Genomic DNA, 11,770 nt, shown 5'->3' on the forward strand with positions numbered 1-11,770 from the left:
ATTGACTCAGTTAATTTAATCAATATGTCCATTCAGAATAACAGGGACTCGGATGCAAATAGGAAGTACGTAGCTAGCTCACAATAGTCTACGGTCTGAAAGTTTGACATTGACCCATACTTGCTCGACAGGCAACCACTCGATGTTTTTGATGACGAAGGTCTGCAACTGACGGTGGACCACAATCAAGGCTCCGCCTCCCGTAGCTTTGCGGTTGTTGTGCACACTTCGATCACAGCGAAAGACCTCGTAGTTCGGCCCAAATATCTGCCGAGAGCACGTATCAATTATCTCGTACGAACTGATGGCGCATGCTAGCAGGTAGTCAGAAACACTCGCGTTCATACCACCAACTTTCTGGTAATAGACGTGGACGGGATAGAGTTCTGAGAGGCTCGATGGCGTTAAACTAGAAGCGAAGAACGCATCAACAGTGGGGCTGGGATTGTAACATAAGTTGACGTGTTCTTGATTACAGTGCATTAGCATTCTTTATTTACCACTACATACACATGTTCTAATGATCTCAATAAAGTCAGTTGTTGCCTAAACCTTGTTCGTGTAGCACGTACATATCACATGGTGTCAGAAAACCGAACTCGCGCGCGGTGTATGGCCGATAATATGTAAAATTGCAGATGGATAAAGAACTCGATTGACGATGGAGACTGTCGAAAATAAAGTTACGCTGGCTCAGGGAGCAGTAGTTAAACCGCCTAAACCACTGATTATAGAGGAAAATATGGCTTCCAAGTGGAAACAGTGGTGGCGTGAATTCAATTGGTTTGCAGTGGCTTCGCTTTTGTACGACAAACCAATGAACGTGCAGGCGGCAACGTTTTTGAATTGTGTTGGTGCGGACAGCATCAGAGTACTGGATACATTCGGTTTAACAGAACAGCAGGAAAGTGACTTAAATGTGTTGAAGCAAAATTTTGATGCTTACTTCGTACCAAAGTCATGTCTAACGTACGAACGTCATTTGTTCGGGAAAATAGTTCAAAACGAAGGAGAACAATTCGATTCTTTTATGACGCGTGTGCGCGAGCAAGCAAAAAAGTGTGCGTACAGTATCTTACAAGATTCAATGATAAAAGACAGGATTATCGCGGGCATAGTGCATAAAAAACTCGTACCGGATTTATTAAATGACGATCTAGACGTGCAGAAGACGATTCACATAATAAGAAATTATGAACAATCCTCGAAACAGTCCGCAGTGATGATGAAGAACTCAGTTGCAGAAGTTGATGCAGTACAAGCCCGAAAAGCTCCGAATTGGCGGCACCAAACGCGCGATGAATCGTATTCGTGCAACCGATGTGGTAAACGGCATAAGAAAAGAGAATGCCCCGCTTACTACTACACATGCAAGACGTGCAAACGCAAAGGACATTTCGAAGAGCGATGCTTCGCTGCATCAGGATTACCATCACACACGACTCGTTCGGTGAAAAGTGTTCTAGTGGAAAAAGAAGAATCGGGCAACCAAGAAGACGAATTGTCGGTGGAAGAATTATTTATCGGAACAGTGAATGACGATGATGATTATGAGGAAGATGCGTGGTTTGAAACAGTGCAGATTCATAACAAAAGCGTGATTTTTAAATTGGACAGTGGTGCAGCTTGTAATGTGCTACCTCATAAAGTGTTTTGCGAATTGAACGCTGAATTAAAGCCATCTAATACAAAAAGGCTAGTGTCGTTTAGCAACCATAAATTGAGTGTCAAAGGTGAAGCATTGCTACCGGTGATTGTGAGAGGTGAAAAACAAACCGCAATTTTTAAAGTGGTCGATGGAAATGTTATGCCAATTTTAGGACGAAAAACCAGTGTGCGGTTTAAGTTAATCGCTAAGTTGGATGAGGTTAATATAGATCAGTCGCTGTTCAACGGTCTAGGTTGCATAAAAGGATTTGTATATGACATCGATCTGGTGGAGAATCCAAAATTCCAGTTGGACCCGCCGCGTAGAATTGCTCACTCGTTGAGAAAGGCCGTAAAAGAAGAACTCGACAACATGGAAGCAATGCAAGTAATTAAACCAATCAGTGAGCCGACACCAGTACTGAATGCTTTAGTAATTGTTCGCCAAAAAGGTAAGCTACGACTATGTATCGATCCCTCCCAAGTAAACAAGAACCTCCTCCGACGCACGTATCCGCTTTCAACGATAGAAGATATCTCAGCAAGAATCAGTGGCTCAAAACACTTTACCATTTTGGATTTAAAAAAGGGCTTTTGGCAAATTCCAGTTTCTGAAAGAACTTCGACATACTTGGCATTCGGAACCCCTTGGGGAAGGTATACTTGCTGTAGATTACCTTTTGGATTAGCGTCTGCTCCCGAGATCTTCCAAAAGTTAATGTGCAAAACACTTGAAGGTCTAGAAGGTGTAGAGAGTTCGATGGATGATGTCTTAATCCATGCGAGATCATCGAAAGAACTAGAAGCAATAACACACAAGGTACTAAACAGATTCGCCGAAGTTGGGCTCAAGTTAAATAAAGAAAAATGCTGTTTCGATAAGCGTACAGTCAAATTTCTAGGACATTTGGTCACTGACGAGGGGCTAAAAGCCGACCCAAGTAAGTTAGAGGCTGTTCAAAAACTTAAACGCCCTGAATCCAAAATACAGTTGCAGAGAGTGCTAGGAACAATAACATATTTAGCCAAATTTATACCCAATCTGTCTTCCATCACTGAGCCACTCCGAAAATTATTAGCTAAAGATGTTGAGTGGTTATGGAGTCACGAGCAGGAAGAAGCATTCGGCAAGGTAAAACAAGTATTGACATCCCCACCCGTTTTATCTTATTACAACGTGAACGAAGACGTAACGCTTTCCGTAGATGCTAGTTCAAAAGCTTTCGGAGCCGTCTTACTTCAAAAGGGTAAACCCGTAGCATACGCATCAAAATCATTAACAAAGGCACAAGAAAACTACCCACAAATAGAGAAGGAAGCAGCAGCGATACGGTTCGCTTGCAACAGATTCCACGATTATATTTATGGAAAGTCCTTGACAATCGAAACAGACCACAAACCGCTTGAATCAATTTTCAAAAAAACTCTTGACAGAGCCCCTCCACGCTTAAAAAGAATCTTGCTTGACGTGAAACAATACGATCCCTCAATCCAATACAAAAAAGGTTCAGACATTCCTCTTGCCGATATTTTGAGTCGTGATGTCGATAATACAGAAGAACCCAATTCGTTTGATGAACTAGAAGTTCACATAGTTCTGCAAATGTCTAAAAAAGCGAAAATTGAATTTATGGAAGAGAGTGCTCGAGATCCCGAGTTAAGGAAACTGTCAGAGGTTATTATGCAAGGTTGGCCCGAAGAAAAACAAAAATTACCAGAGATACTACGCAAGTATTGGCATTTTAGGGATGAATTTGCAATGTATGAAGGGTTGATATTTCGATCTCATCAATTAGTGGTTCCAGCTGCCTTACGTCCAAAAATGCTAAAAATTATACACTCGGGCCATACAGGCATTCAGGGATGCACAATGAGAGCTAAGCAGCAATTGTTTTGGATTGGCATGTCCAATGACATTCAGAACATGGTACAGACATGTCCAATATGCGAAAAGTATCAAAAATCTAACCAAAAATACGAAATTTTAAGTAACGAAATACCTTCCTTACCTTTCGAAATCGTGGGATCAGATTTTTTCCACTTCCAAGGACACGAATATCTGCTAATTGCTGACAGTTACTCCGGATATTTCGATTTTGTTAAGCTGGATCACACATCTTCCAAAACAACCATAGAACAAATGAAAAAATGGTTCGCTAACTTTGGTATCCCTAGAATATTATACACCGATAACGGACCCCAATATTCGTCCAAAGAGTTCGCCGACTTTAGCAAATGCTGGTCATTCAATCATGTCACGTCTAGTCCTCACTTCCCGAGAAGTAATGGTCTTGCAGAGCGTTTCGTTCAAACTGCCAAAGCCTTGCTAAAAAAGTGCACGGAGGATGGTTCTGATGTTCAAATGGCGCTACTTCACATGAGAAATACGCCAAGAGATTCCAAATTACTATCACCAAGTTTGAGGCTCATGAGCCGTACCTTACGTTCAAACATTCCAGCTACCACCGAATCACTGAAGCCGCGACTGGTTGATGAGGTTTCACAAAATCTGCATCAAGAGCGAGAGAAGCAAAGGATGTACAGTGATAAGGGATCAGCTACTCCGGCGACATTCAGAACGGGCCAGGAAGTCGTCATACAGAATAACAATTCACGTTTATGGGAAAGAGGAACGGTTCTCAAGGAACTCGAACAACCAAGATCTTACAAAGTTCAATTATCCGAAGGACCCGTTTTGAGGAGGAATATTCGTGATATTAAAGCAGCTAAAGGAATACTCGCAGATACACAGAAGGATACAGATCCGCCTCTTCAAAACAATAACCCTAGATCGACAGAAGAAAAGTTTGAATCCAATGAAGCAGACATACCAGCAAATCATCAATCGGATCAGGCGGCAATCATTGATGGACCGACGTTTACGAGAAGCGGACGCGCCGTTCGCATGAGACGTCTTAGTGACTACGTCTATGAATAAGCACCGGTTTTCAAAAAAGGGAAGATGTAACATAAGTTGACGTGTTCTTGATTACAGTGCATTAGCATTCTTTATTTACCACTACATACACATGTTCTAATGATCTCAATAAAGTCAGTTGTTGCCTAAACCTTGTTCGTGTAGCACGTACATATCACAGGGATCAGCGATTGCAAACTTGCCTGTAATTCCATCTACAGTGCGTCCCAGTATCACGTTGGGCGATGAGACATGCGGATGTCTGAAATCACGGTCGTTCTGGTAGAATATCCGAAGTCCAGTAGTTGGAGTGTCGTCATTTGTATAATACATTTAAAATCATGTAAATTAGACATGCACTGCAAACCAATTCAATGTAGTCTAATATGCCCCGCATTCATCTAAAAATGGTCTGACCATTTTAAACATAAATACCTATGTTTTGACTTTGATATAAATAGTAGTAAAAGATACTTATGTGTCCATGTCCGCCTTTCAGGCAGAACAAAGGGATGAATTCAGAGACCTCCACTGCCTACGGTTACCCGCCATGGCTTTTACCTGTCGCCAGGACAGGTTCTCGTCTACAGCCCGGATATCATTGGCTAAGCTGCGTCGTCATGAGCCTCTGGGTCTGCATCTTTTACGCTGTTCTTGCGGATTCCAGTCGGGTGCTCAAGGTAGTCGGACTTAGACCTACGTTCTGGAATTTTTGTTGCCAACGGCCGTTGATGGTATTGACGATGCGGTTCCTCATTGGATATCCAGTTGTCAGGCCACCAGGCACGAATGATATATCGCAGGTACCGATTGATAAATACTTGCAGTTTTTGTGTTATCTCCGCTGAGACGCACCACGTTCCGCAGGCGTACAGCAGTACGGATTTAACGTTTGAGTTGAAAATTCGGGTTTTTGTATGTAGTGATCTGGATGTTTCGCAGACCTGTAAAGACACCGCTGACCTTTCTCATCCGCGTAGCTATATCAGTCTTGGTACCACCATCGGGCGTTGTCTGGTTATTGAGATATTGAAAGACTTGCGCAAACTGTTGTACGGCGACTGTGAAGTTGGTTGGATTGTCAGTGTTCACAACACAACAATAGACTTAGTTTTTGCTACATTGACTATGAGACCTGCCTGGAAGCTCTCGGAGAGGTTATCTAACTTGCTCTGCATATCGTTTCGGTGATTTGCGAGCAAAACAATGTACTCAGCTAGGTCGAGGTTATTCAAGGTTAATCGGTCAGTACGGAATCCAGCTCGCTACCGGCGGAGTAGCGTCGATATTTGGTTGAGGATTAGCTGACGGAGTACTCTGAGAGTATTACAGAGCAATGTGATACCACACATGTCACCGCATCCAGTTAATTCTGCTTTTTTAGGGACTTTGACCAATATGCCCTACATCCAGTCCACCGGAAAAGCTGCGGTTTCCCATATATTGCTGCAAAGCTGATGCATCATCTGAGCTGAGCTGATAAAGATAGGTCTGCTTTGAGCAACTCGGTTGAAATACAGTCTATTCAGCGCTCTAGTGGATATCCTACTCTTGATAGCTGCATAAATTTCATCCAGTGATGGAGCCTCCCAGTTGACGCGATTAATGCAACGAACTGTTGACGTGCTACGCTGTTGGTTTGGTTAGTCTCTGGCATTTGTAATTGATACTCTACTGTAATAATACTCAAATTGTATTGACTCTAGCACCGTTAAGGCGGCGAGAATCAGAATCACAATCGGCGGCGGCAGTTTTTCCTTGTTCGGCTTGGGAGTTAGTCCAGGCCCTCATGTCCCGCCTACAAGCTCATTCAACAGCCCTTTCCAGGTAGGCGTATCGTTGACGGGCAGCTGACTTTACCGATCTGGGTTGCGCTCTCTCGTCGGCTTTCGCCGCTCTCCGCTCGTCGGTCTTCCTTCAAGTATCATTGAAAATCCACTCTCTCTGCTTACTGCGCGCTTTGTCGAGGGTGTCGTCAATGGTCGCTATGAAGGCGTTCTTGATGCTGGTCCAATGCTCTTCGACGGCTTCACCAGGTGTCAACTCCGAGGCTCGGGATTCAACTTGTTCGACAACAGCCCTTTTCACCACAGGATTCTCCAATCGGCGGACGTCGAGCTTTCTCCTCCCGTCGTTGGACACGTATAACGTGCAAACGTATTTCAGGCGATAACAAGGTAATGGTCGGATGCAATATCAGCACTGCGTTTGTTGCGTATGTCAAACACGCTCCTTCGCTATTTTCGGCTGAGGCCGATGTGGTCGAATTGGTTTTCTGTTCGGCCGTCGCGGGAAACTCACGTGACTTTCGCTCGCTCTTTCGCTTATCTCTGGGGAAACAGCTCCCCGTTTTCGTTCATCTTCGCAAAAAAAAGATAGACAACTGTAAAACAGTTTTATCAATTTGACTATATTTCCTAAAATTACTTTCAACAAATTCATAATAATAAATCCCTGCGATAGATTTTCCAACTATCCGTTGTAGTTTCAAAAAACCTATTGCAACACCGAAGCAGTGAATATCTGTTTTAAAATTTGCGGCAACTGCTCCAAATTCATGCAAACAAAGCTTTTACCGGCAGTCATATTGTTGGTGATTCTGTAAATAACACAGTAATTAGCTTCTAATTCTACTGCATACCTATTAGAAAACTTACAGTTGTGCTTCATCACCCAGACTTCCAATAAAGATAACGTACCCCTGCACCTTCGGCGACTGTTTCTGGAGCATATCGTTCAAATTTTTCGGTGATATTCCGTATCGCGACAGGTTGGCATCACTTAGCACCACCACGATCGCTTCATCGCATTCTTCCTTCGACATAGAATCTACTGCGTTCTTAGTTGCTGCCAACGTATGATCTCCACTCCAGCAGAACTGCGAATGGGCATGCATCATCTTGATCGTATCCAACCGCCGTTTGTCGTCCTTAGGCGGATTACTCACGTTGATGAATGGAATCTCTACAGCTTCGCCGCTGTGACCAACAATATCGTACTTGATTTTTGTTTCGAATCCATCGAAAGCCTCCATCACCATCACTACTGCTTCTAGTTGTCGGTCCAACCGACCATCGTACCCATTGAATCGATACATCGAACCCGAAACGTCAACAACCAGCTTAAGACGTTTTGGCTTTTCCTGAGGTTGGCCAGGCTCCGGATCCTGTTCAACACGCTTCTTGTATATATTCTTTTCGCCCGTAATGCCTTCTACCATTTTTGTATCGTCCATCTCACCGGATGTCTGATGCTTCTGCCATTGACGTTCTTTACTTTTTGCCTGCAGCGCTTGCAGAATTACCCTTAGTTGTTGTACCTGTTTTTTTACCGGTCCAGCAAACTCCATGTAAACTTTGTGATCATATTGACTCATCTGAATCTCCTTAAGTTTTTGCTCGAATGCTTTTCGGTTCATTTCTCGCGCTGCAAGTTTTACGTGCTCTGGAATGTCGTCTTTTTCAGCGTCCGAAAGCTGATGAACTTTGTGGCCAGCATCTAAACGATAAGGGCCTCCTTTTCCGCCCAGTCCAGCTGTATCGCGACCGCCGGTGCCACCAGCCCAAGTATTGCCTCCTACATGAGGTGCATTGTTAGGGTCAACTTTCCCATGCTTCGGTCCGGACACATCTTTCCCACTATTGCTCTTGATTGTCATCTGAATCTCTTTCTGTCGTCTAAGTACAGCCAGTTCATTCTGTGCGTATGGTCCAATTTCGAGCCCGTGTTTCAACAATACAGTTGTAACCTGATCCAGGGTTTCGGGAGTATAACGATCGTAATCTAGTACGTTTCCAACTAGTTCTGCCATGTTGTCACGTGGAAATTTTTGTAAATGCTTGACAATGTTTACTACTTCCCGAGTGGAATAAGGATAATTTAGGATCCCACTGTCAGCCATGTCCCGTAGCTCCGAGAAGGCATCTACAAGTTGGCGGATTGTTTTATCAGGCACATGGGGTCCGTACTGCTTCAGCAGGTAAATTTCTGAACTTGGTGAAGGATTATCGACTGCATGGCAAGAGAATAAATCTCCGAGTGCAGCGAAAAAATCATTTCCAAGAAAAGGGAAGCCCGGTCGGTTCGCTAGAACGATCATCCGAAAATCCGGGTGAGTGTATATCAGCTTATCATTTTCAGAAGGTTTACTCCGAGCAGGAGGGCAAATTTTACGACCATCGGATAACATCATTTCTCCGTTCTCGACTAAGGTCTTAAGGATGCAGGTCACGTGGATCGGAGCTTTATCTGCTTCGTCAACTACCAACACGTGTCCATTTTTGACAGCCTTCACCAGTGGTGAATCTTCGTATATTATTATTCGATCTCGTATGCTTGCCTGCAAGGTTAGTGATTGTACGGTTGTGTCTCGATGTAGTTGAATGTATTCTCGAGGTCTATTCATTAACTGTAATAAACGGTCGGCGATTTTGTTTTTCCCAACTCCCTGATTTCCAACCAATAGCAAGTGTTCACCAAGAGTGAAGTCTTGCAATAGCCGTTCCATGAGTTTAACGTGCTGTGGTACATTGTAAAACACAATATCGGGTACTTTACTAATAGCATCAGTTTGATAAATTGGTACTCTAGTTTGTCCGATTCGCAGAACTCCGCCTTCTGTAGAGATGGCAATGTCTTCTTCGTGACGCTCTCTTACGGATACGATATCGCATTTACGAAGAGCGTTTTCCAGCACACTTCTCGGGAGATTTGGCATGAATTTAGTAAGGAATGTATTATGTAAGATATTATAAGCGGTACAATCGGACAGGAGCTTTCCATATTCGTGTAACCGACGAGCTATTCGCAGTAATTGTCTAGTGGAAAGGTTTCTTGCTAAATTTTCCATAGTACTATCCTTTGAATCTCGTAAGTAATGAGAAAATCGAAGAATTTGATGCATCGTATTATCTAGTGGGCCGAATAAAGAATCAATGACCGCAAACTCCTCATCTTTGTTTAACCCGCGTATTTCGTGAAAAAGAAATAAGTTCAGTGTCTCCGACGTAATCCAGTTTGTTCCTGTTTTCTGATGTGGCTCAGCCATTGCTATTACTCTAAATGCCGGATCAATTCGATATATTCCACGGGAAGTTAAATCAGCTTTGGTGAATCCTAACTGAAGTAAGCGGTCGTATCGATCGTGCCGCATAATCCTTCTACCGTCGTATAGTTGCATCTCTCGATCGTGGACAAGCCGATGCAGGATAGCTAGCGTACTGTGATGTAACCGGTGTATTCCATCCAAGGCTATTACGTGACCACTTAAAGCAGCTAGCAACAAGGGTGAGTCCTGCCAAACTGTGTCACCGTTCAGTTTGGTCGTACGTTTTTGTATCAAATCGCGTGCCGTCATGTCCTGATACAGGACCATAGTTTCTGCCTGCTGGTCCAGTAGACGACAGAGTTCATTTACCAAAATCGATTTTCCGCACCCTTTGGGGCCAATTAAACAAATATCGCCAACTGCCACGGATTGAATCAGTTCTGCCAACAAATTTTGTTGGTAATTCGTGTCCTTGTATGCGGTCGGTAAGTTCTCGCTATCTGATCTGCCTTTCTGCAATTTAAAGCTCACGGGTTTTGTATTTACTTTCAGGTTTATGGATAGTGATTCTTCGCCTGCTTTTTCCACTGCAATAATTTTTGTTGACGCTACTTGTTCAGGTACAATTTTTAGCGACTCCATTAGAGATTTTGTAAGATCGATACCTTCTTTTTCAAGAAATACAGAATACGGATAAAATCGAGTAAGTAGACTAAATTCAGACATCAGTGGATTGTTATTAACTAACATTCCAGCATATCGCAGATTATCAATTGGAAAATCGGGTAGCGTAGAAGCGGATGATAGCACACTGAAACCGAATGAGGTGAGCTTTGTTAAAACCTCTGTACTCTGTTGCTCTGCAAGAATTTTTACTTCGTTGAGATGGTCCTAGATAATAATAAATATGTGAAAGTTTAAGAGCTTACTCTAGAATGTAAACTATACTCACTATGTAAGGCAAATCACTGACATCTCTTGCTTGAAATCGGGACCTCAGAGGTGGATCAAGCGGTGATCCGCGATATTTTGGTACTGGAAGCCCAAGAGCAATTACTCTGAAATTTTCAGAAACCCTAACCAATCCCCATTTGTCCAACTGATCTATATTGAATCGCTACAAAAAAGAAAGAGAAGCAAACATTACAAAGAAACTTTTACTGGCACGAAGTATTATACCTCAAGCAAACTGTCATAATTCTTGGCTGATATCAAGAAACGGCCATCTTCCAAATGCATTTCCCGATTCTCTAGCAAATTGTTCAAAATTGGCAGAACGTTTCGTTCCGTTTTTTCTACACCTTCAATAACCAGAATGCGACCTTCGGTAGCTGCCCTTACTGCGCTCTGGTCGTAGTATGTAGCGGTTCCATTCGCTATTTCTCGCCGTTGTTTCAGATCACTCTCGGTAGTGTCTCGATTGAGCAAAATGTATTCTACTTCTCGTTGTGTCAATTCGGAGTACTGCATGATCAAGTTTCTTCGCAGACTGCCCGGTCTCCCCAGCAATATCATATCTTGGCCAAGATTATCCTTCTGCAGCATCCAGCGTAAATGATGTAGTCGTGTTTGCGATAACTGAGCTTCGCCATCTTCTGCAACTTTGACTAAATAAAAGTCAAAATGTGAGCTTGTTTAAAATCGCCATTACGCCACATACCTACCGTACCCATTGGGCACAAGCTCCGGTTTTTTAGGTGATTCAATCTGCTTTTCTACGTCGTCTATTCGAATAGTGGCTCCGGTGGAACTATGCCGGAACCAATATGGAGTTCCTATAAAGTTGCTGCTCCCAGTACTACCGTTCATTAAAATTCTTTTTAACACATTAAGTCTGCGTATCGTTTGGACGTTCCGAGGGAGCATTTTGAGACACAAGAGTTCACAAAGCTTTCACCAGAGATTAAGATGTTAGCTAATCACAGCTAATCAATCAATGAACATATGCGTAGGTACAAAGTTCATCTGGTCTGGACGCGTGCTGTTCTGTAAAGTGGTTTATAACGTAAACGTGTTACAAATGGTGACACACAGTTTTATGCTCACTACCTACCAGCGTTTTCTTAATTTTGAAATAGTTCCTAAACTATGTAGTTGATTGTATAGATAAGCTAATATGATATGCTCGTAACGTAGGCTTACGTACGCAAAACGCGTAT

General features: G+C 43.0%; 1 protein-coding gene across 2 annotated transcripts; it reads right to left on the reverse strand.

Annotated features, from left to right (window-relative positions):
• Window positions 1–6,968: 6,968 nt before the first annotated feature.
• LOC128736189 (von Willebrand factor A domain-containing protein 8) lies at window positions 6,969–11,770 on the reverse strand. 2 transcript variants are annotated; one of them, XM_053830701.1, is made up of 6 exons: window positions 11,665–11,770; window positions 11,276–11,597; window positions 10,791–11,218; window positions 10,564–10,728; window positions 7,222–10,502; window positions 6,969–7,163 (listed from the first exon to the last, which is right to left on the reverse strand). In XM_053830701.1, exons 2-6 carry the CDS (start codon window positions 11,475–11,477, stop codon window positions 7,061–7,063), a joined length of 4,179 nt encoding a protein of 1,392 aa, XP_053686676.1. In that variant the 5' UTR covers window positions 11,478–11,597; window positions 11,665–11,770; the 3' UTR covers window positions 6,969–7,060. The 2 variants fall into 2 exon arrangements, with proteins under 2 accessions (XP_053686676.1, XP_053686738.1); XM_053830763.1 differs by lacking the exon at window positions 11,665–11,770 and having other exon boundaries at window positions 11,272–11,375.

The sequence above is a fragment of the Sabethes cyaneus genome, chromosome 1 (assembly GCF_943734655.1).
Source record: "Sabethes cyaneus chromosome 1, idSabCyanKW18_F2, whole genome shotgun sequence".
NCBI classification, from domain to species: domain Eukaryota; kingdom Metazoa; phylum Arthropoda; class Insecta; order Diptera; family Culicidae; genus Sabethes; species Sabethes cyaneus.